Source organism: Anabrus simplex, chromosome 4, assembly GCF_040414725.1.
Source record: "Anabrus simplex isolate iqAnaSimp1 chromosome 4, ASM4041472v1, whole genome shotgun sequence".
Lineage (NCBI taxonomy): Eukaryota > Metazoa > Arthropoda > Insecta > Orthoptera > Tettigoniidae > Anabrus > Anabrus simplex.
The window spans coordinates 75963059-75990086 of NC_090268.1; the positions used below are offsets into that span (position 1 = coordinate 75963059).

The window sequence follows — 27028 nt, forward strand, 5'->3', positions numbered from 1 at the left end:
TGCCTAGGGTAAATCATAAACTGATGATGCTGTGCCAACTATATTTTCTGGGCAGCCGTCATATATGTCTCAACCTACACCTGCCAAACGAAAATCGCCAGAAGGAGACAAGATATCAAATTATGAGGACTTGTTGGGTAAGTTAACAACTCTAAATGTACTTGAATTTTCTACCAAAATTGATGTCAATAAAGTTTTATTTTACAAGCTTCAAACCAAATTCGTGCTTGCTACAGCTGTGCAGAGAGGGGTTGAAACAGCCTACAGATTTTGTTTTTCAAATTGCTGTGGAGGGCTACACTTTATTTCAGACCTTGATATCTGATTTTGAAGATGCCTTTTTGAACACCGGAAGTTACAGGGATGTTTTACAAACTTTTTGAAACTGAAAGTTGAAGCAACTGGCAATTACTGTGATAAGTGTGTGTGTGGTAGGCTAAAGAGTTCATTAGTATTGTGTCCAACATCTGCCACATTTTCGGAAACATTTTTAGTAACAATTATTCAAAAATAATTAACAACAACACTGTGCGCACAAACAAGCGTAAAAAAATAACATTTTAGAGACAACAGTTCGCCTATTGAGCATCAAATGATTTGTTATGGAGGGCTACATGTTAATTCAGGCCTTGATATGTGATTCAAAGATGTATTTTTAAACAGTGGAAATCGTAGGGATCTTTCGTTGAATGATTTGATAATGGAAGTTGAAAAACCTGGTAATTTCTGTGACAAGTGTGGGTGTGAGCTGCAGAGTTAATGAGTATTGCGTCGAAGATCTATCATATCATAGCAAATATTTTTCCTAACTGTCATTCATAAGTAATTAATAGCATTATGTGCTCAAATAAGTGTAATATAGGGGCATTTTAGAGAGAGAAACAGTTTGCCGAGTGACCATCATACTACTTTTCAAATTGTGGAAAACTACACATTAACTCAGACCTTGATATCTCGTTCAGTGGTAATTGTAGGGATGTTTCTTTCAATGTTTTATAATGAAACTTGAAAAACCTGGTAATTTCTGTGACAAGTGTGGGTGTGAGCTGCAGCTGCAGAGTTAATGAGTGTTGTGTTCAAGATCTATCATATCATAGTAAACATTTTCCGGTCATTCATAAATAATTAATTAATAACACTATGTGCTCAAATAAGTGTAATATAATGGCATTTTAGAAACAGCAACAGTTTGCCTAGTGACCATCATACTACTTTTTAAATTGTGGAAAGCTACACATTAACTCATACCTTGATATCTGATTCAAAGATATATTTTTAGACAGTGGAAATTCTAGGGATGTTTCTTTCAATGTTTTCAATGTTTTGATAATGAAAGTTGAAAAACCCGTGACAAGTGTGGGTGTGTGCTGCTGAGTTAATGAGTGTTGTGACCAAGATCTGTCATATTTTGTAAAATACGTTTTTTAATTTATTCATGTGCTCAGACAAGCATAAAAGAATTGCATTGTTTTGAGAGAAAACCATTCGCCTATTCACCGTCATCGTACAGTCCAGGTGAGTAGCCTTCAGTCGAACATTTTACAATATGTAACATATTACCTTGAGTGCATATGTTTGTGTACCCGTATATATACTTTTGATAGTGTTTCTTCTGTGTTTTGTGTTTATAGGCTTATTATTGCATTTTCTTTGTCAAATTATGGTAAAAAGTATCGTATCAGCAATATAGGAATTACACGCGACGACGCAGAGTGAGCACTATACGCGTGACGTCACAACTGTTGGTAGCAGGCCTCTATATATCAAGATGGCCGTGGCTCGACCCATATTTTAACTGGCTTAAAATATAATACGCATACTTTATTGTATAGTGCAGCAGTTAACCTTCAATACCGATGTGCTGTAGGTGTGATCTGTGGGTTTGATTGAATTCAGGAAAATACATATGCATATGAGTGTGGCTGGTTGTGTTCCAAGTTACCACATTTGAAATGCCTTAATGCATTGTCAAGCACTGAAGAAAATATGGGTGATTTAAGAAATGTACATATTTTGTTGAAACAATATGATGACGCAAATTTGCTTTACCCTAATGTAATGGCATTATGGCAAGTATTACTTATAGGGGAAGTTTGAATGTTTTTGAGGCTAAATTTATAGATTTTCTTTCTGTTAGTAGGCTTCAAGTTAAAAGGAAAATTGTCCAGCTCTTAAATGTAAATTCATTGAATCATGTGTGTAAGGAATGTGCCAATATTTTCGTTGACAAGCATTTGAATATGAAGATACAATGCTTTTAAAAGAGAAAAAAGAAAAATCTAGCCGTAAACGTTCGGGCAGGAATTCTAAAGCTAAAAATGTAATGCATAAACGACAGATCAAGCCCTTTCACAGCAGTCCATTTCACATTTTGATTATATGTCTAATTTTAGTCTTTAAATAATAACGTGTTAAATAATTCTTCATTCATTTATCCAGAATTGCTTTAGCAACTTTGAAGTTAATATCTTAATTTATTTGTGCATTTCCGTATATACATTTCCATTGATATTTGAATTTACCGCGAATTTTCAGCTCAAGCCACTAGGAGCGCCACTTGCGAATTGTCTCCCTTTTTAACAAGGCTAAATCCGGAAGTGTCGGGTATTGTCACTACTGTATTTGGTATAAGTGGCATTTTAAAAAAATGAGTTAAGTGCAAGATATAACTCCGGGAGGATGTATCCTTTCACCAGCAAAGAGATACGAGTGACAGCGGTCCATTAAACTTGCAATATTTATACATAAATAAATACATAAATAAATAAATAAATAAATACATACATACATACATACATATATATACATACATACATACATTATCATTAAAGACTGTTACGCCATTCAGTATTCAGTGTGCAAGCCTCTGTGAATTTGCTCAACATCATCACAATCCTCTATTTGCAGCTAGTGCTGTGGCCTCATTTAGTTCTATAAGTACTTATCTTTAAATCGTTAGAAACTGAGTATAACCATCGTCGTCTTGGTCTCCCTCTACTTCTCATACCCTCCATAACAGAGTCCATTATTCTCCTAGGTAACCTATCCTCCTCCATTCGCCTCACATGACCCCACCACCGAAGCCGGTTTATGCGTACAGCTTCATCCATGGAGTTCTTTCCTAAATTAGCCTTTATCTCCTCACTCCGAGTTCTCTCCTGCAATTGTTCCCACCTGTTTGTGCCAGCAATCATTCTCGCTACTTTCATATCTGTTACTTCTAACTTATGAATAAGATATCCTGAGTCCACCCAGCTTTCGCTCCCGTAAAGCAAAGTTGGTCTGAAAACAGACCGATGTAAAGATAGTTTCGTCTGGGAGCTGACTTCCTTCTTACAGAATACTGCTGATTGCAACTACGAGCTCACTTCATTAGCTTTACTACACCTTGATTCAGTCTCACTATATTACCATCCCGGGAGAACACACAACCTAAATACTTGAAATTATCGACTTGTTCTAGCTTTGCATCACCAATCTAACATTCAGTTCTGTTGAATTTCGTACCTACTGACATCAATTTAGTCTTCGAGAGGCTAATTTTCATACCATACTCACTGCACCTATTTTCAAGTTCCAAGATATTAGACTGCAGGCTTTCGGCACAATCTGCCATTAAGACCAAGTCGTCAGCAAAGGCCAGACTGCTTACTACATTTCCACCTAACTGAATCCCTCCCTGCCATTTTTTTACCTTTCAGAAGATGAGCCATGTAAACTACGAACAGCAAAGGTGAAAGATTACAGCCTTGTCTAAACCCTGTAAGTACCCCGAACCAAGAACACATTCTACCATCAATTCTCACTGAAGCCAAATTGTCAACATAAATGCCTTTGATTGATTTTAATAATCTACCCTTAATTCCATAGTCCCCGAGTATGGTGAACATCTTTTCCCTTGGTACCCTGTCATATGCTTTCTCTAGATCAATGAAACATAAACATAGCTGCCTATTCCTCTCGTAGCATTTTTCAATTACCTGGCGCATACTGAAAATCTGATCCTGACAGGCTCTCTGTGGTCTGAAACCACACTGGTTTTCATCCAACTTCCTCTCAACCACTGATTGCGTCCTCCCTTCCAAGATGCCAGTGAATACTTTGCCTGGTATACTAATCAATGAGATACCTCGATAGTTGTTGCAATCCTTTCTGTTTCCTTGCTTAAATATAGGTGCAATTACTGCTTTTGTCCAATCTGAAGGTACCTTACCAACACTCCATGCTAATCTTACTACTCTGTGAAGCCATTTCATCCCTGCCTTCCCACTATACTTCACCATTTCAGGTCTAATTTCATCTATTCCTGCTGCTTTATGAAAATGAAGTTTATTTACCGCCCTTTCCACTTCCTCAAGCGTAATTTCACCAACACCATTTTCCTCCTCCCCATGAGCTTGGCTGTTCGTAACACCAGCAGGAAGATTTCCTTTTACGTTGAGAAGCTGTTCAAAATATTCCCTCCACCTCTCCAGTGATTCCCTGGGATCTATTATGAGTTCACCTGAATTACTCAAAACACTGTTCATTTCCTTTTTCCCTCCTTTCCTAAGAAAGATTCTTTATTACTGTCCAAAAAGATTTCCCTGCTGCTTGATCTAGCCTTTCCAGGTTATTACCAAAATCTTCCCACGACTTCTTTTTGGATTCAACAGCTATCTGTTTCGCTCTGTTTCTTTCATCTACGTATTATCCGCACACTTTATCTTGGCGCATTTGTGTACGGGGGTGAGGAGTAAGGAGGGAGCTGTCCCGGTATCGATAGTGCTGCCTGGTGCTGCCAACTGAATGAAAATGAAATCTGAATTGAATCGAGAATATGATAGATCGATATGAAATTTCTAAACCGTTATCATCTTAAGCCAACAACTATGTCATATACACATTATATAACATTATAAAACATTTCTCGATGCGAATCTTGTTCCTAGCATGAATTCTTGGCTTTGTTGTGTAAACAACAACAACAGTACTAGTACGTAAAGTGTACGCCAGATGTCGCACAACGATGCTTAAGCGATTCATAGTTTGTGTTTCAAATGTTGCCAGTACGAATCTGGAGGATCGCCGAGGTCGACCGATTCAGCACTAAGGTGTAAATGCACCAAGATAAAGCGTGCGGATAAAACAGGTCCCTGTCTGCCTTGGCCCTTGTTTGTAGCCATTTCTGATATACCTTCTTTTTACGTTTACATGCTGCTCTCACTTCATCATTCCACCAAGATGTTCGCCTTTTCCCATCTTTACACACAGTTGTTCCTAGGCATTCCCTTGCTGTTTCTACTACAGCATCCCTGTATGCCACCCATTCTCTTTCTATATCCTGAACCTGCTTACTGTCTACTGTTCGAAACTTCTCACTAATCATATCCATGTACTTCTGTCTAACTTCCTCGTCCTGGAGATTTTCTACCCTTATTCGTTTGCAGACAGATTTCACTTTCTCTACCCTAGGCCTAGAGATCCTTAGTTCACTACAGATTGATAGTGATCTGTATCATCGAAAAATCCCCTGAAAACTCGTACATTCGTAACAGATTTCCTGAATTCGAAGTCGGTTAAGATATAGTCTATTATTGATCTGGTACCCCTAGCCTCACACGTGTAGCGGTGAATAGTAGTGATGGGCAACGCTCTCGTACGAGACTCTCGAGACTGACGTCGCAGATCTCGAGACTCTCGCGAGAATCCCGAGACTGATCCTCCTGTAGCGCAAGCTGTGCGACATACGAGCAACTACGACTGTAAACTTGATAGTATATCATTGGCAGTTATTGCGTGAAATAACGTTCTCTTATGAAAACGTGTGAGCCAATACATTTTGTTAAAAGCCTGGAAAAGTACTGCATGTTCAACTATGAACCCCTTAATACCATTAACTAAAGTAGAAACAGAATGTCAGTATCTTAAACTGTTCATGACTTATTTCGGGTGGACATCTTAGGTGAATAACAATGCATAATTTGTGAATAACTGTAGAAAGGATGTACACCTACTTGGATACTAGAGGCATGCATTATTCGAACATGAGACGGGGAACATGTGCTTCGCTACATACGCAACCCCCATTACACATGATTGGAACGTGTAACAAGGGTGATGGGCAACGCTCTCGAGACCGATTCTCGTGTGCTGCGAGCTGTGCGACGGCCCTTTAACTACGAGTGTAAGCTTGACAGTTATCATCAGCAGTTCTCACATGGTACGTGTGTGACGATAAATTTTGTCAAAATCCTATGAAAGCACTGCCTGTTGAACTATGAGCTCCTTACCATTAACGAACGTGAATACAGAATGCCAGTATCTTAACCTGTTCACCAGTTGTGTCAAGTGGACTTCTTAGTTGAATAACCCGTATAATTTGTTAATAATTGTTATTAGGATGTAATCCTACCTGGATGCCTCACAATCGTTGTCGGCAGGGTAGTTTTTTGTGATTCAGACCGGGCCGGAGGTGTTCTGTGACGATTCCTCTTCATTGATATTATGCGTTTGTAAGTGCCGGATCATCCCAGAAGTATTTCTGACGACGTATTTTACTTCTTTTGAATAACCAACACAGTGGGCTGTGCTATGTGACATCTATTAAAAATAACCGACGTCCACGACTTACGTTGCGTTTCAGACATCGTCTTCAAGTTGTCGCGTGCAATTCGAGACAGTTCACATTGCACTTCGAAAAGTACCTACCTAATTATGACGCGCAACGAGCTCGATAGCTGCTGTCGCTTAAGTGCGGCCAGTATCCAGTATTCGGGAGATAGTATGTTCGAACCCCACTGTCGGCAGCCCTGAAAATTGTTTTCCGTGGTTTCTCATTTTCACACCAGGCAAATGCTGGGGCTGTACCTTACATAAGACCACGGCCTCTTCCTTCCCACTCCTAGCCCATTCCTGTCCCATCGTCGCCATAAGACATCTCTGTCGGTGCGACGTAAAGCAACTAGCAAATATATATATATATATGACGCGAATACTCTATAGCAATTTAGATTGCACATTCCACTCATGCGTAATGGTGGTTGCATATGCAGCAAGGCGCAACTTGCCTCGTCTCGAGTTCGAATAATGCACGCCTCTAGTATCCAGTTACGTGTACCTACAGTAGCCGTCAGGTTCTGTACTTAAATCACTCATTCGTGTACCTACCAGTGCATACAATGCCCGAATGCTTATCCTTTATAATTATGTTATACTGCGTCAAAATAGACCTCGGTATAAATGAACGCCCTACTCGCTTCTTGACACGTATTTATGAAAACGAGAAGGTCCGTGGTTGGCTATTTGCATATTCGGAACAAACAACATTCAGCTCCGACTGCCTGCAAGCTTACGACACGCTGTTCGCCGCACATTGTGGGGACAACGCTCTCAAGATTTCTCGAAATTTCTCACGAGAAATAATGCCTGCGGTAGTCTCGAGAAATCTCGAGACCTCGTCTCAGACTGCCCATCATTAGTGAATAGCTTTATGCCTGAAGAATGTATTCGTAACAGCTAAACCCATACTAGCACAGCAGTCCAGCAAACGCTCCCCATTCCTATTAGCTTCCATATCTTCCCCACAAAAGCCTCCGTGGCTCAGACGGCAGTGCGTCGACCTCTCACCGCTGGATACCGTGGTTCAAATCCCGGTCGTTCCATGTGAGATTTCTGCTGACAGGTTTTTCTCCGGGTACTCTGGTTTTCCCTGTCATCTTTCATTACAGCAACACTCTTCATTCTCACTTCATAGCATCTATCAGTCATTCATAAATCGCTTAGGGAGAGGCGACCCCATCGTTCTAATAGCCTATATCTACTCCATTCATTCCATCCCTGACCCGGTCAATGACTGTAAAACAGGTTGTAGGTTTTCATCTTCCCCACATTTACCATTCACCCTTTCGTTTCCTTCAGTTCTGTTTCCAATTCTCGCATTGAAATCGCCTGTCGCGTCAGTCGTGCCCTCACGGGGATATGAACTTCGGACAGCTAGTATCTCCGAGGATTGAACCGCGAGAAATGTAGGAGAAATTGCTGTACCTGGTACATGTATTTAAATGTAGGTCAATAATAAGGGTTTAAAAGTCAGGTATAAGTACACCTGAACATAAGTAAAACTCTAAAATAATTCATATTCACTGAAGCTGAAAAATTGAGAGTAAAAGTACATTTCAACCAGTTGAGAAATCTTGAGTAACAGAGAAGTTTGTCATACAGGTCGTGATTCATCTTGACCGGAGCATAGGTCAACTCCATGAACGCAGTAAGGAAGGTACCAGAAGCGTCCCTAGAATACAGGCCTCTGATTGGCCAGAACTACGGAAAGTTCGGTAGTCACGTACGCAGATATCCTCAAGCTTCCAGAACGTAGGGTGTGGCCCCGGAGACTATATAAGGTTTGGAAAGCCATGATTCGGGGCTTCTATCATTCATTCCGCGGACGAGTTGCAAGCAGAATCTCTGTCAGTCGAGAGGACGATTACGCAACCAGTAGTAATAATAATAAGTCTTCTCATACTTGACTTCGAATAGGAAGACTAGTAGCCAACTTCTCGCTCAAGATTTGCCAGCACTAAGTCTTGTATTAATTGTACATAGTGCACATGCTGTAAATAGCTTTACGTCTAAGAATATAATACCTCCGTGGGAATTAGTGATGGGCAACGCTCTCCCTCGAGACTCTCGAGACTGGCGTCGCAGATCTCAACACTCTCGCGAGAATCTGGAGACCGATCCACCTGTAGTGCAAGCTGTGCGACCTACAAGTAATTACGACTGTAAACTTGATAGTATATCATAGCCAGTTACTGCGCGAAATAACGTTCTCATATGAAAACTTGTGAGCCAATACATTTTGTCGAAAGCCTGGAAAAGTACTGCATGTTCAACTATGAACTCCTTAATACCATTAACGAAAGTGAAAACAGAATGTCAGTATCTTAAACTGTTCACGACTTATTTGGGGTGGACATATTAGCTGAATAATCCTGCATAATTTTTCGAATAACTGTAGATAGGATGTACAACTACTTGGATACTAGAAGCGTGCATTATTCGAACTTGAGACAGGGAAGATGTGCTTTGCTACGTATTCAACCCCCATTACACATTAGTGGAATGTGTAATCTAAAATGCCCGACTTTGCTCCAATTCTTTCAACCGAGGTGATGGGTGACGCTCTCGAGACCGATTCTCGTGTGCTGCGAGCTGTAGGATGTAAACCTACCTGGATGCCTCGCAATCGTTGTCGACAGGGTAGCTTCCTGTGATACAGGCCGGACCGGAGGTTTTCTGTGACTATTCCTCTTCATTATATGATGTGTCTTGAGTGTTAGATCATCCCAGAAGTATTTCTGCCGACGAATTTTAGTTCTTTTGAATAACACAGCGGTCTGTGCTGTGTGGCATCTCTTCAAAATAACCTACATCCACGACTTACGTTGCATTTCGGACATCGTCTTCAAGTTGTCGCGTACAATTAGACACAATTACACATTGCACTATCATACACCGAAGCACCTAATTATTATTATTATGATTAACAAATACATCGCAAATGGGAGATATCCCGGTGGCAATGGTCACTTACAGTAGTGTAATAATAACCAGCATACTGATGTGGGCAAGGTTTCCTTCGTAAACAGGACCATAAGCGACTGGAATAAATTACCTGCAGCAGTCTTTGATAGATTCTCTTCCGGTATCAAATCGTTTAAGAAGATGAATAGTGCTAGTTTAAAGTGAAAAGTAAAAGCTGTAAAGCTGAATTTGTGATTTTCTGCTGGATTTATAATGTTAAACTAGTAGTATTTCTTCTAATATTTTCTCTCCGTGGAATTTCTTGTTGTACTCTTGCTGTTGTAATTTTGGGTAGTTATGTTTTAACTTTAATATCACTTGTAGTGTTAAGCTAGTATTAAGTTCAACCTATAGTACCGTAAGCCATTGTGTTAAGTAATGGAAATACTTACGTTGTGTGTGAATTTGTGTATAATGATGCTGGATTTAGAATGTTAAATTAGTAGTACTTCTTGTAATATTTCCTTTCCATGGAATTGCTTGTTGTACTCTTGTTGTCGTTGCTGTTGCTGGGTAATTATGATAACTTTTCATATGACGCGAATACTCTGCAACATTCTAAGGAATTATTTCCTTCGTCACCAAAATATCGGTAAATACAAGTAGTGGTCATAATATGATATCGAATGTGGGGTCTGATAACGATGTACACCTACCTGTCGAAAGATTTGGAGCAAACTCAAGCATTTTAGACTACACATTCCACTCGTATGTAATGGTGGTTGCATATGCAGTTGGGTGCATCTTTCCTCGTCTCGAGTTCGAATAATGCACGTGTCTAGTATCCAGGTAGGAGTACCTACAGTAGCCGTCAGTTTCTGTACTTAGCCTATTCATTCGTGTACTTACAATACCACTGCTTACAATGCCAGAATGCGGATCCTTTATAATTATGTTATACTGTGTCAAAATAGACCTCGCTAGAAATGAACGCTCTAGTTGCTTGTTGACACGTATTTGCGGAATGGAGAAGGCGCGTGGTTTGTTATTCGCATACTCGGTGAAAACAATATTCAGCTCCTTCTACCTGTAGGCCTACGACACGCTGCTCGCCACACAATGCGGGGACAACGCTCTCGAGATCTCTCGACATTTCTCGCGAGAAATAGTGCCTGCGCTAGTCTCGAGAAATCTCGAGACCTCGTCTCAGGCTGCCCATCACTAGTGGGAATCCACTACATCGATTTCCCTTTCTCTGCACCTTAGTTGAAACTTCCCAGCCTATACGTTCCTACCGCTCGGGACGATCCAACCTACCTTCAAACCAATCTGACATTTCCGACCAGCTCTATTCCTGTCTGTCACAACACGCCCATTAGCACTATTCTATCCTTGCTGTTGACCCTGACCACGATGTCACTCAATGCTTCATAAAATTTGTAAACTTCATCCTTATCTGCACCCTCACATGGTGATTACACTGAGACAATTCTCGTCCTGATTCCTCTAACTGCCAAATATACCCACATCATTCGCTCATTTACGTGCCTAACAGAAACTATGTTGCGTGCAATGGTATTCCTGATAAACAGTCCTACTCTGCCTTTCCCTTTCTAACACCCGTCAAGTACACTTTATAATCCCCTATCTCTTCCTCGTTATCTCCTCTTATCCGAATATCACTTACTCCTAGCTCATCCAGATGCATCCTCTTTGCTGACTCAGCCAGTTCTACTTTCTTTCTTCCATAAGCCCCATTAATATTGATAGCTCCTCATCAAATTCCATTTCGTTCGCCAAGTTGTTTCCAAGGAGTCCCTCGCCCGTCAAATGGGAGTGGGACTCCCGTTGCTCCCATAGGTCCGAGGCTTGCTTAAAATGCTCTGAGCTAGGTAAATTCATGAAGCAGGATGCCACCCTACTTACACATAGTCCAAGTGAGGATCTCTCCTCTAACGCGTTATGGTCCACCGGTGGATTGTATAGTCCTAGCCGCCTGAGCACAAGTAGGACCATGACTCAGAATATGTCCGAGATGCCCACTCCCATTCCATAGCAACTGGTATCCCGACTCTCAGGACCACTAACTAGGCCACTCAGCCGATGCCCATGGTTCACAAACTAGGACGTGACTACAGTAACCCACAGCATGAACCATTTATTTATATTCCTGTTTTATTCCATACCCGACTTTATACGAGTGTTAAGATGTTTAAATGTCTTTTTCTCTCAAAATCCTATTCATACCGTTATGGTTTTCATCCATTCGCTTACGTTCGTAGTTGTTCGGACGTCGCATAGATCGCAGCACAGGAAAATCGTCGGTCTCGAGAGCATTGCCCTTCACTACTCCGTCGAAAGAATTGGAGCAAACTCGGGCATTTTAGATTACACGTTCCACTCATGCGTAATGCTGGTTACATAGCCAGCAAGGCACACCGTGACCCGTCTCGAGTTCGAATGCTTGTCTCTAGTATCCAGGTAAGTGTCCATCATATGTACAGTTATTCACATATTATACAGTGTTATTCAGCTAAGAAGTTTGCCTCAAATAAGTCGTGAACAATATAACTGACTTTCATTAATGGTATTTACGGGATTATAGTTGAGCATGCAGTACCTCTCTATGTGTTTGACAAAATGTATCGGCATATGAGAACGTTATTTCACGCAATGAAATGAAATGGCGAATGGCTTTTAGTGCCTGGAGTGTCCGAGGACAAGTTTAGCTCGCCAGATGCAGGTCTTGATGAGGATGGAATGATTATGCAGCCCCGTGCCAGAGAAATTAACCAATTATGGTTAAAATTCCCCACCCTGCTGGGAATCGAACCCGGGAACCCTGTGACCAAAGGCCAGCACGCTATCCATTTAGCCATGGAGCCGGACTGCTTATGATATACTATCAAGCTTAAACTCATAGTTATTGGGACGTCGCACAGATCGCAGCTCAGGAGTATCGGTCTCGAGATCTGTGAAGTCAGACTCGATAGTCTCGAGCAAGAGCATTGCCCATCACTACTAAATATCTTACAGTGTAAAAACATTACAGATCTAATCAATCACATTCTTTCAGATAGAATAATTAAAATGGTCATGAACAATATCCTTATCAAGCCAAGAAAACTAAACAATGGACTCTCGCAAGGTTCCATATTACTCCCTCTGTTATTCAGATTTTATCTCGTAAACACCCCAGGAACGGAGTCAAGACAATTTTCTTATGCCGATGATGTTTTGCGTAGCCATGCAACACTCAATATTCAACCGCCTTGATGACACGCTAATGAAAGATCTCTTCTTACTGACAAATTTATTTCAAAAGTGGCGCCTTACACCCAGCACAACCAAAACAGAAACTTCTTGCATTCATCCGAGTAACACACTGGATCCGACCACATTGAAAGTTACTCTCCATGACAGCATTTTCCCGTACAAGCCAAACCCAAAATATCTCGGTGTAACACTGGACCAGATACTGTCATACAGTAAGCATCTCTCCAAACTTGCAGCCAAACTATGTACAAGGAACATCGTCTTATCTAAGCTATCTGGCAGCAATTGGTGTCCACAGTGACAACTTGACGTACTTCTGCCTTAAGTCTGGTGTATACAACCACTGAATACTACATTTCCGTCTGGCTGAATAGCACTCACACCAAGAAAATTTGACAGCGTCCTGTATCAGACAACGCGGTTTATTGGAGATGTCATCAAAACAACCCTACTGCAGTGGATTTCAGCCGGAGGTGCCTACTTTGGGGGTTAAAGGCGTTTTCTTCCTCCATAAAAATTATATTTGTGTGCAGAGTACCAGTTTGCCCCCCCCCCCTCCCCAAATTATCCTTTTAGATAATAAGTCCCTTAAAATGTGGATTTTGGTAGTCTTCGGAGCCCCGATTCGTGAATTACAATGTAACAAGGTTTAAAAAGAAAGTCCCAAGTCTGGTTCTCTCAGATCTGCTGCGAGGTGGGTTGACCTGCGCTGATGGGGCAGGGTTACAAGGAGTCCCGGATTTTGCGGGACGGTACCATATTCGTGTTAAATCTCCCGTATCCCGGACAGCACCTATCCGGGACAACAATTTTCCCGTATTTTGAACCTCGAGAGAAATACGCCAGTGTTTCCATCTCTGATAAGTACCAAGAGCTTTTTTCTTTCTTTCTTTCTTTCTTTCTTTCTTTCTTTCTTTGTTTCTTTCTTTGTTTCTTTCTTTCTTTGTTTCTTTCTTTCTTTCTTTCTAAGAGGACAGATTTCTTCACTCTTTGGTTTCTTTATCTGGCGTGAGTTCGTAGATTTTTCAACTGTTTTTTTATTTTATATTTTGCAATTCTCGGGTTGTCCATCCTGGCGAATAAGACGCGTAATAGCGGACAGCGACCTGAGATAGTCCAAGTCCACCGCATGTTCGTATGAAATTTTCAGCTGTGATAAATATTATTATCTGTTGACTTTATTAGGTCCGAGCTGTTCATTTCTGTAAATTTTTCTTCAATATAATGCAGATAGTTCTATGAAATTGCTAAGAATGGCATAAAACCTGTTAACAGCACTTCACAGAAATGAAAGATATTTTAAATTGAAAGAACGGATATGAACAATTAAATAAACTAAGATTTTCCTATTTGTTTTACATCGCAGCGACAGAGGCAGGCCTTACGGTAGCGATGGGATAGAAAAGGGCTAGGGATGGAATCGACCGTGACCTTAAGACAAGCTACAGCCCCAGCATTTGCCTAGTGTAAAATAGAAAACCACGGAAAACCATCTTTAGAGTGCCGACAGTGGGGTTCAAACCCATCGACTCCCGAATACAAGCTCATAGCTACACGACTCAAACCGCGCCGCCAACTTGTTCGGTACTGTTTCAGTCTGTCTATAAATGTTAAGTGAACTGCACTATAATATCAACATAATGTTAAGTGCATCATTTTGGAGCGAAGTTTATAACTTGTAAAATACGAGCCCGTTGATTTCCTCGATCGCACATCTGTCCCATATTTTGATTTCAGGTATCTGACAACCCTATGATGGGGTTATACCTAAAGATCCGGTGAGTTCTCTTTAATTGATTTGGGAAAACTTCCCTTTGAAACGTCGGTTGAACAATGAGTTGACGGGTGGCTCGAGTTGACTGACAACTACGATAGCTACCTGGAATTTCTGTAGAAATAATCAGTGCAATTAACATTTTATCCATGTACAGTCGGAAGGGGTGCAGAATTGCGAGTTATAGGAGCATATAAGTTTGGTAAGTGTGAGTTAACACATTGCTGCCGCAAGTGGAGGTATTCAAGCATAGCATGTTCAATGGTAGTAACTTTCTGTTATGCGGGCCCCACAGTTACGAACCATGTCGTACGGTCAATCGAGAATTAATTTCGAACAGGGTAAAAAGAAAGGTCCGTGACGAGATATGTGCAGTGGCGGCTGGTGGTTTAAAAGTTCAGTGATGCACAATTTTTACCAATGATATAATATGATTACTAGTTAATTTTCAAATCTAGATACATCAACAATACTTCTTTATTATTAAAAATAAAACAAACATTTTACATTTCTATTTTCAGGAATATTACTATAACGCATTAATATTTTTTCATTTACAAACTCTTTTACCATACTGAAATGAAACACTTTGAAGTAGCCTAATTCCGGTATTGAAAGAATATCCTTTTGTAATGTATCTGGTTTCGAAATTAAACGTCGCGTGGGCCTTCCCATTCGTTTCACCTCGGATTGTTCCTCGGCAGTCCGTTGGGGAAACGGCCTAGACATTAAAGACTGCACCGAATTCATGATCTGGCAAAATACCACTAACTGATAAAAACGCACAATAATAAAGACACACATGCTGACACGAATGTTTACACAATGAAATCAATAAGCTACTTAGCTTGTACGCACATAACAAAGCTCACGACTATACTGAAAGAAATGGCGGTGTTTATTATCAAATTTAGAGATATTAGTTATATATCCAGCACGGCCGACTTGATGCGTCGCTCTAGCCAGGAAGAATAGCTCTAGCTAGCTCCTTACGGAGCCGCCGCTCGGACTTCTTTTTCCCGCGGATTGTATGGGTCTCACTCAACGAGCTAAGCTCGTTGGTCTCACTAAACATAGTGTGCGCTGGGGATGAAAGAAGGGATCCAACCGCCCGTGATCCAGCAGATGAACTTCCATCCGCTGTCGCTAGATGACACTTCTGTTCTATAACAGTAGTTGGTTACGTAGGAGCACGGCCGATTTGATGCGTCGCTCTAGGCAGCTCCTTAGCGCAGCGAGGGATCCAGTCGGCCGTGGTAGGAGGAGCCAGGTTGATAAACCTCCATTTAAGCAATGTATAAGAAGCCACGCCTAGTTTCTAGTTTGTGTTTTATCTTGACTTTTTATATTTACTTTATTTTGTAAATTATTTGTTGTTTTGCATAATGTTACTCAATGTGCGCGCGGCTTAACTTGTACCATAAGCTAAATATATAACAAAAAGTACAGTTCTTGGGCCAGTACAATTTCTAGTATACCAGTACATTAATTATCTGTGCAACTTAAATCTGAATTGAAAAGTACTTGCGTATGCTGATGATGGAACCAACTAGAGGGGGAAATATTCTAGGCCTTTTGTTGATAAAAAGTAGTTGAGCTCTATAGAGAAACTGTGGTGATAGATGGTATAAGCGATCATGAAGCTGTCTTAGTAGTAGTAAAAAATAAATGTGATCAAAAGGAATGTCGTCTAAGTAGGACTATTTTGCAATATTACCATATGGTTGATAAGAGAGTTATGGGGAAATTTTTAAAAAGCAATTTTGATCAATGGGAAATGTTTAATAAAATGTGTATATCCTATGGGGTGGGTTTAAGGAAGTACCTATTGTTGAGGAGGAGTGGTAAGGACCTACTATATTATAACAGGGAAACGAAGAGATTAAGAAGGAAATAGATAGCGCTAGGAATGGTTGTAGAAGTAAGGATACATTGAAGGAGCTTATTAGGAAATTGAATTTAGAGAAAAACTCAGTTAATGATAACGTGATGGCAAACATAATTGGCAGCCATATGCATTTTGGGGAGCAATGAAGAGAAATGTATAGATATTTGAAGGCAGAAACAGGTACGGTACCAGGAAGAACATTCCAGGGATCATTCATGAACCCGAGGGGGGTGCAAATGTGAGGACTTACAAAAGGCAAAATTATTCAGTGAGCACTATGTAAAGGTAGTTGGATATAATGTCCAATGCAGGAGGCGACAAATGCCGGAGAATTACTTAATTGTGCCTGTGGGGCCGATGACCTACATGTTTGGCCCATTAAAATAATAATAATAATAATAATAATAATAATAATAATAATAATAATAATAAACATCATCATCAAATTTACCTGTGATAATAAATATATTTACAAACAGATACAAAGTTAAAAGCTAGAAAGGCAGCTGGGATTGATAAGATTTTTGGTGATATGTTAACGGCTATGGACTGGGATATATAGCCATGTCTGAAATGCTTTTTTGATTACCGTTACTAGTTGCTTGAAGGGGCGATACGAAATGAATGGATAGTTGTTATATTATCCCCAGTGTACAATGAAGAGGATAGCAAACATAAATCGGATAATTAACTTACTGTCCAGTCAGCTTGACATGTGTTGTTTGCTAGTTCTTTGTGATTATATTAGATACGTTTACTAAATTTCTAACAGGCTTTTTAAGCCGACAAAACGATTGTTGTATTCGTCCTTTTGAATACGAACGTAGAGAAATCTTGTTAGGTTCTAGGCTTGTACCCAGCTAGAGCGACGCATCAAGTCGGCCGTGGCTTGTAGCAACATTTTGAGTTATTCCATTGGCGATGCTGGCAGTGGCAGTTAATAGTCGCAAAACATAAATAAAGGAGAATTGTCAAAGTAGCCGTCTGTCATCATTATAGTAGAGAACATTGAAGTATAGTCGTACTCATTCTCTTTGATATAGTCACAGCAGTACTCTTGAAAGGTTGGCGGGTGTGATGAAGTAGGAGTATAGGTTATGGATGTTTTTTAGAGTTACATTGTAGTATTATGTACTACATCTATTACATGTAGTTTTTAAGAGTTGTTACTATCATTACAAATGATGGAAAGTGATGATTTGAGCCCAGAATTTGCCCGGCCTGTTCGCCGTTCAAATATTCGGATGCAGTATGGTTTGAGTGACACACCACTAACCAATGCTCTAGAAGGAGGAGATTTCGACGCTGCTGAAAAAATCATTCTTTCGAATACAGATGCGGAGTATTTGGATGAAGGTATTAAGCCATCATTATTATCCTGTATTTCGACATAGTATATGAACCAATTTACACTTCAGATGATAATAATATGACAGTGCTTCCAGCTTATAATTGAAAAGTTGAAAATATGTTACTGGTATCTTAACAGTAATAATTTTTCAGACGGGAGCTGTCTTGAATTTTATATCTTAATGTATGGTGCAGTAATTTCATGGAATGTACTATTTACTTCACTACAACAGTGGATCTGTTATGCCTGTTGTTTATCATTTAAAAAAATACATATATATAGTATGCAAACCTTTTCTTGAGCCCTGAGCTCCATAGTGCTGAATGGGAACTTGGGCTCAAGAAAGGTTCGCGTACTATACATACATTCGTCTCCATTAGGCTATGCCTTTCAGTGCTTAGTCTGGAAGATTGTAAATTTGCTAAATGCCCCACAATCCGCATCTGTAACTAGGTCTGTGGTCTCGTTCGATTTTTTTTTTTTTTCATACATGGTGGCACTTTAATACCTGGTTCAGATGTTGAAATCATAGGAAACTAATTTTTTATGATACCTGATGTAGCTCAATGCTTGTCAGGAACAAACTGCCCCACACCAAAAAATTATTGCTACTTATATAGAAGGATTAAAACAGAGACAGTCTTTTCTTTGCTCTTATTGGTCAGCTGTGAATGGCTGTGATCAGCTATAATGAAGGCAATGTTCATACTACCTCCAATAGAGCTCTCATGATGATTGGGCACAGCGTTACCATATTCAGTGAAAATAATAAAAGAACGGCATTTCAGCCGACATTAACGTCTGTGCCAGATAACCTTATTTTGTCACTTTATAATATTTGTCATAGTATACCTGGACTTCAAAGGATACTAGAGGCCTGTTGGCTGCTTGACCCCAGCCCAGTTGTCTTGTCACTAGTCAGATCTAACCTATCCAGACTAATGATCTAGACTTCACAAACCAGGTCTCAAAATTATACCCCGGACACCTCTTAAATAATTAGAAACTGAGTCTAGCCATAATCTCCTTGTCTCCCTCTACTTTCTTACCTTCCATGATTGAGTCCATTATTCTCTTTGGTAACCTATCCTCCTCCATTCACCTCTCATGATCTCACTACTAAAGCTAGTTTATGTGTACCGCTTCATCCGTCAAGTTCATTCCTAACTTAGCCTTTATCTTCTCATTTAGAGTACCCTCCTGCCACTGTTCCCATTTGCCTACACAAGCAGTTATTCTCACTACTTTTGTGCCATTCTTATTTTACAATGGATTTATGTTACACTGGCACAGGTAGGTCTGAACTTATGGCGGTGATGGGACAGGAAAGGGTAGCAGTGGGAAGGAAGCAGCTGTAGCATTAATTTAGGCACAGTCCCAGCATTTGCCTGGTGTGAAAATGGGAAACCACGGAAAACCATCTTCAGGGCTGCCGACATTGGGGTTCAAACCTACTATCTCTTGAATTCAAGCTCATAGCTGCAAGCCCGTAACCGAACGACCAACTTGCTCAGTGTCATTCTTATACCGGTAATCTCTATTAAATACCCCCAGGGGTTCTGAACTTAGGAGCATGGGTTGATGACCACAGGATCTTAGCTCAGTCTTCTTTGTTTCTACTTACTGGTATCGGTATCATGCTCCTAACTTTCATTTTTCATATCTGACATACCATGGTCAACTCTTATACTTTTTCGACCCTTGTGAGATTAGGAATGCGAGGCCTTGGAAGTCATTCATTTTCACTTCCATCATGGGATTCACTTTCTTTTGCTGATACCTTTATTTTTTGAATATTCAGAACATTCCATTTTCCTCTCTGAATAGCATTTAGAGGGGATAGTTGCCTAGTTGTACTTCCCTGTAAAACAGTACACACTACCACCTAATTTCTTACTCATATAAGCAATAATCAGTCTAGGATTATGAGGGACGTGATGGAAAAATGTAAACTCCCAGTAATGTTAACATGGACCCTGGCTATCGACTAAGCAGTATCTGATTTACCAATGTGGGTAGAGAGGATGGTTGCCCAGTCATACTTAACTCTTAAAATAGTAGCCTACTTACCACCATCACCATGGGTAGAAAGTTCTGTTTCCTATTCTGTGATTTTTGACTTTTTTTTTTTCCCTCTTCAAAATCTGCACCCTTGACCTTCTTTAGGTCCATAATTGCAGAGTGGTTTATTCAGTGTTTGAGTGTGTTTTTTTTCACTTGACATTGTTAATGCAAATATAAAACAAAATATTGAAATGATTTTGCAGAAAGCTTTGCACCGTAAAGTCTCACAAAATTAGAGAAAATGCTCCAATGATAGGTGCTGTGGTTCTTTTTTTTTTTTGCTAGTTGCTTTACGTCACACCGACACAGATAGGTCTTACGGTGACGATGGGATAGGAAAGGCCTAGGAGTTGGAAGGAAGCGGCCGTGGCCTTAATTAAGGTACAGCCCCAGCATTTGCCTGGTGTGAAAATGGGAAACCACGGAAAACCATCTTCAGGGCTGCCGACAGTGGGGTTCGAACCTACTATCTCCCGAATACCGGATACTGGCCGCACTTAAGCGACTGCAGCTATCGAGCTCGGTGCTGTGGTTTTTAACACGAAGTCAGCTTCCTCTGTGGATCATTAGTAGAGTATTGACCTCTGGATTCCAAGGTAGCGGTTCAAACCCGGCACATGCAGTTGGATGTTTGAAGGGCAGAAAGAAGTCCATTTGATACTCCACATTGTACAATGTCGGCATGCAAAAGATCTCTGGTGACACATTTGGTATTCACTTGACAAAACTCTTTAAAATTCAAGTCATAGATGCCCAAGAGAGATTTGGTTTACTCTGCCATCTAGTAGGCCTAGTGTAAAACGGAACATGGAAATTGATGAGCAAGCAGCCAGATGGCGTTTAATGCTTGCACACAGTAGCTGTCTTTCTACACAGAACTGGACGAAGCCATGTTGGAATGAATGCTTCATCAATGTCTGTTTCACCTCTTTTGCAGATTATCTGCGGTTTTCGATTGTTCACGGTTTCTCTATCCTCATACCTCTCAAACAGTTGACGTACAGACCAATGGCCTTGAGCATGCTGGAGTTCAATTCAGTTTAGTAAGCGAGTGCCTATACATTGGTATCAGTTAGAGCTGCGAGTTTATGTTCTTGTATATGTAAAGGCCGGTCTCCACTGATTAACATTTAACACCAACATGTTAAATTTAACATGTTACAATTGACATGTATATTGTGAATGTGTCTTCCAATTGACTTTACATGTTAACTCAGAAGGTTGAGGTTAACACTTTTAACATGTTGGCGTGTTTTCCGCTCCAAGTGGAAAACATGTCACGTCAATTCGTTGTTCGTGAGATGTTGGCCAGCTTCGGCAACTTCCTTGCCGTTTCCATGTTAACAGATAGTCAAAGACGTGCTTCTCGTGAAGTAGGATTATAGTTACAACACTCTGCAACACTCATTCTCTTTGTTATAAGCTACAAATACAGTACCGGTACCGGTACGTGCACGTGTGTCGTTCTCTCTGCACTATACTAATATTTATAGTCAGAAATGGAGTGGAGCAAGATTACTTTGGACTTAATTAATGATATAATATAAAGGCCTTGTTTGTGGGATGTCTCATCAAAGAAATACAGATGTAAAGCGAAGAAGGCCGACAGTTTCCAGGAACTCTAAATTATCTATAATTGTTCCCGCGAGTGCAATGAAAAAAAACCTAGCGTCCCTCCGCTCCCAGTACAGTCGAGTATTGAAAAAAAAAATCACAAGTCGGGTGCGGGAGCGGACGAAGTTTATACTTCAAAGTGGTTTGCTTTTGAAGCAATGAGCAGGATGAGGGGAGGAATGTGTCTAGTAAAACTACATTTCTAAGTCATAACAAGAAACAACAGTGGCAATAACAAAGGGCCAAATCCTCTTCATGTGAGTCCATTGTCCTTATTTGAAAATACTAGACACCACCTAAATGTATTACCACCAATTGATATGAGAACTACTTAGGGCCTATATATAAACAAAGAAAGTCAAGTTTAAGATGTTTATTAAGTGTGGACACAATGTTAAATGAAACAGTATTCAACATTTAACATTGAACATGTTGATGGTGTTGCCAGTTAACATTTAACACTTTTAACATTTAACATGTTGTTGTTAAATGTTAATCAGTGGAGACCCGCCTTAAGAAATTGCAGAAGTATTCAGTCAGCAGTAAAAGTAGTTTGATATAAAGATAATGTCCGGGTAGAGGACGCAACTAATACTGAAATTTACTATGATGATAAAGACATTTACAAAAAGATACATAAGTTGAAAGCTTGAAAGGCAGCTGGGATTGATGAGATTTCTGGGCATATATTAAAGCCTATGGGTTGGGATATAGTGCCATATCTGAAATACATATTTGATTACTGTTTGCATGGAGTAGGTGAAGTGTTATTTGATCCTGTAATGATTAAGAGAGGGGTCGTCGCAGGGCAGTATTATTGGACCTTGATGTTTTCTTATATATACGACATAAATGATATGTGTAAAAAACTGGAATCACAGATTTGCAGATGATGTTATAGAATAGTAAAAGAGTTGCAGGATTGTTAGCAACTGCAGGGGGGCCTAGACAATGATGTGAAATGGATGGCAGTGTGATTGTAAATGGGATGAAAAGTCAGATAGTAAGTTTCTCCAAGAGGAATAATCCTCTGTTTTAATTACCGTACTGTCTTAGTGGGATGATGGTACCTCATGGAGAACAGTGTAAGTAACTAGGTTTTAATATAAGGAATGATCTTCATTGGGGTAATAATATTAACAAGGTTGTTAAGAAAGTTTACAGTTATGGTTGTGGAGTATTTAGGGTTTGTAGTAAGGATTTAAAGGAGAGGGCGTATAAGTCTCTGGTAAGACCCCAATTAGAGTATGATTTAAGTACATGGGACCCACACCAGGACTACTTGATATAAGAACTGGAAAAGATCCAAAGGAAAGCAGCACAACTTGTTCCGGGTGATTTTCGACAAAGGATTAGTGTAAATATATTTGAGAGGAATTCCACCTTTTCAATACTTTAAATAATCAGATAAAATGTGACATTAATACCATTGTCTGTTGGTACTCTAAAAAGAGTGAATTGTGAAAACATGCATATTAGGAAATACACTGCTTTTTTATACATTTCTCATGAACATTAAGATGTTTTTTGTAAAAAAAATCACAATGTTGAACTTGAATAGGTTACTATTCTGATTGGGCCGATGGCCTAGATGTTAGGCCCCTTTAGACAACAAGCAAAGCATCATTATTCTTGTTGTTGAAACACATGAAAACATGTTGTCTGTTATATATATGTTTGAAAAGGTGGATCGATCTTCTTTAAGTTATAAATGCTGTTATATTGGCTGAGGGATATCCCGGTGTTTAAGAAAATCAAGTCACATTCATCCGTAAGGGCGATAGTGGGGGATATCTACAAGAATGAAAAAAGAAAAAGACTTTAGACGGATCATAATAAATTTGTTATTAGGTCGAAAATAGAAAAACTGGAAAAGAAGCTTGCTCCTCGAGGTTCCAGTGGTACACCTTATATAGCTGTTAGTGTTGTGACATTAGTATCTCGCTATGGCATGGTGAAGAAGGGAATAGAGGAGAGGTGAACAGCAGAAGAAAGAGGAGGGGATGGAGAAAGTTCATTGCTTACACCCTTGCTAGAGTCGCAGATGAGGTATTTTCGTGAATGGGTTTTTCACAAATTCTTATAAATTGTAAGGTAGATGCAATATAAGTGATTTTTAATGTCTATTGCACAATTTGCAAATGTTTTACAGTTGTGACATATTGTGAATTTTTGTAATTTTATCATTTTGTCATAAATTCTTATGTAATTAACAATGTAGTATTTTGGGATATTAGTTCATGTCAGTAATAGCCCCGAAATACTATGTCATTTAGTGGTCATGGGAGTCTACGTTTTAAGATTACAACAATCTTATGTAATTAATATTTTTGTGGATTTCCATGTAATTCACCATTGTTTTCACGATTTTGGACAAATTTTGCAATGAAACCACAATATATTGGAGGACATCATTATCACGTAGAAACCATCCATACATTTTGATATCAGTACATAGATTACCAATATTTTTCAGTTAGAGTTGTAAAAATTGATTCCTACGATATCTAGCGATTTTATGCATTTTATCGTTTAATCATTTTAGTGCCAGGATCCTGTATTGTACATTCAAACTCTTTGTAAACAGTCATTTATTTCAGAAATTAAGTTCCCAGAAGGGAATCATAATTTCACTGACTGTGAATATTATAGTATTCAAACTCTTTAGGCCTTTCCAGTCATGAAAATACCAGCATTCAACCTCAGTGTGGCAGTGGGTTAATCAGTTATTTATTTATTTTTGCATGTATAAATATATTTGTGTGTAAGTGAGAAACTAGCGAGAATGATTGCTGATACAAATGGTGACAGAGATGAAAGTAGTGAGAAATATTCCTAGAAAAAACATGTGGCACAGTGACTGGAGGATACTCAGAGTTAAGCATGAATTTGATGGATGAAGCTGTACGCATAAACTGATTTTGGTGGTAGGGTCTTGTGAAATAAATGGAGGAGGAATAATGAACTAGCCATGGAGAGTAAAAGAAGCAGAGGTTGGCTAAGGTGACTATGGTTAGACTTGGTTTTAATTATTTAATAATAAGAGGTGTGGAACTAAACGAGGTCACAGGCCACCACAACTGAAATGGTAAGAGAATTTGATGCAAAATTGGAAGGTTGTGGGTTCAGATCAGACTGGTGTCCGGTTGGCTATTTTTGTTCTGTACTTAACATCTCTTTGGCACATGCTGTGTGTACCAAACACAACCTGAAACATTGAAAATTTATTTTGAGTACAGTGCAGTCATGAGAAGTCAGTATACATTGATTTTTATTGTTCTATACTTTAATTTGATGTTGATAATATTTACAATTTACTTTTCAGGGCCCTTTGATAGAATTCCATTAGGTATTGTGCTGAATAATGACCCTATGTACCGCCTATTTCCACGTAATTTACGTCTGGCCAGACTGTTGGTGGAGAGGGGTGCCGATCCAAATCTTCGAATTCCTTTGGCTCAGCTACAAAGATCCAGCCCAAGTCCTTTGGAGTATCTGGTGAAGTTTTGTGAGGATGCTCTAGATCTCTGCGATATGAATGAATCTGCTGACAAAATGTTAGTATCTTAGAGCAATTGTTTTTGAATGTCTAACTCATCTTAGACCTTTGCCTTATATATTTCACCATTAGTCTTATTATAGTAAGTCATTTATTCTAAGTTGACAAACATTGAAGATACAATGTTTATTTCCCCATTATATTTTTTAGAATAATGATATTGTTATAAAATTGGTAACCTTCATTTTGAATTTTTCTTCCTTAAAACAGATGACAAATAATTCATTTTAAACTGGTTTGCAATTTCCAGGAATGAGAATGACAATATTTGGGGCCACAACTTAGTCAGACATTACTTTGGCTTACTTGTATCATAGGAGGGATTGAAACCTATTGTTGATTATCCTTGATGTTATATAATTTTTTGTCATTTCTACTTCAGGTAAATGCTGGAATGTTTTACTTCCTCATAGCCTCTTTCTTCCCATTCATTCCACACACACACACACACACACACACACACACACACACACACACACACACACACACACACACACCCCTGTACAGACACTGTCATAACATGGAATATTTGGCATTTCTCACATACTCTTTAATGAGGCCAATGGTCAAAACACAAAGCCCCTAAATGAAACAGCAGAGTAATAGCCATCCTTAAAAATTTAAGAATAGTATATCGTTATTGGTATTTGGACTTGTCTTCATGTCACTTAATTTTTTATGTTTGGATATGACAGGAAAAATTGATGGCTCTTATAAGTATGCCACTGTAGACCACGGTTGCAATAAGGAATGGAGAAAATGTTCTGTTAAAACTTTGCAAAAGAAATGCAAGGATTCTGGTACATACAGTATCCTCTCCTTTTTCATTGTTACATTAGGCTCTCTTAATTCATGATATTTGTCGCAATATATAATCATCATCTCCTGATGATAAATTCTATAATTATGTCTTATGATAACTTGTTCCTTCCACTTTTAAAGGGACAGCTCTGGGGAATCAGAATACTTCCTTGAAGTGATCGGTTTGCATAATGAAGTGAATCTTAGTGGTCCTGAGTTAAAAGTGCAACTTCTGGAACTTCTGGATGTGTTTTTAGGTGAGTAATATTTGTCTCATATATTCCTTCTGCTTTCGTCAGCAGTAATGTGATTAACTTGGAAAACATGCCTGTTGGGCTACAACAGTCTGAGGAGCTAAACCCAATGTAGAAATAATTTAAGTTTTCCAGTTTTTTTCTTTTTTACAATTTGTTTAAGTCGCACCAACACACACAGGTCTTATGGCGACAATGGGATAGGAAAGGCGTAGGAGTGGGAAGGAAGCAGCCGTGGCCTTAATAACGTACAGCCCCAGCATTCGCTGAAAATGGGAAACCACGGAAAACCATCTTCAGGGCTGCCGACAGTGGGGTTCAAACCCACTATCTCCCGGATGCAAGCTCACAGATGTGCGCCCCTAACCGCATGGCCAATCACCTGGTAGTTTTACTTTTGATTTCATATGGTGGAAAATTCTAACTTCAACAAAAACTACTTTGATTAACCTTTCTAAAGCTAAGAATAACTTGTAAAACTGACTTAGGGATAAGTAAAAAAAAAAAAAAAGTATAAAGAACAGTTATGTTCTGGACATTAGTAGGTCCCTTATAGCCACTGTATTGAAAATGACAGGTTTTGGATGTTCTCAAAGAGATCGTCAGCCTCAGTGCAATTGGCTTTACACATTGTGGACATAATTGCCTGCTCCAAAACCTCCAGATGTTAAGTAGTAATCGATCCTACGATCAGGCTTGAACAGGGCATTGGACAAGTGATGACTGTCAACGATGGAAAGGCAATGAATAACCAAGGTGACCAGATGTTCTGATTATTCCGGGGACAGTCTCAGTTTTTGTAGTTTGTCCCTGTGTCCCGAAAAGCTTCCTCTGGGTGCTGAAATGCCCTGGTTTTCAAGAAATGATGCATTGAAAATTTTGACATTGTCTCTGTTTTTGTGGAGATGAACACCATGATTCCTTGAACAACTCACATTTTACA

At 39.5% G+C, this 27028-nt stretch overlaps 1 protein-coding gene across 1 annotated transcript in view; it reads left to right on the forward strand.

Annotated features, from left to right (window-relative positions):
- Positions 1–17383: 17383 nt before the first annotated feature.
- The window catches only part of LOC136871645 (uncharacterized), a 79942-nt gene continuing 70297 nt past the window's right edge, over positions 17384–27028 (forward strand). The window contains exons 1-3 of the mRNA XM_067145124.2: positions 17384–17798; positions 24797–25028; positions 25973–26088. Coding sequence (XP_067001225.2) covers positions 17624–17798; positions 24797–25028; positions 25973–26088 — 523 coding nt within the window. The 5' untranslated portion in view covers positions 17384–17623. The remainder of the gene's footprint in view (positions 17799–24796; positions 25029–25972; positions 26089–27028) is intronic.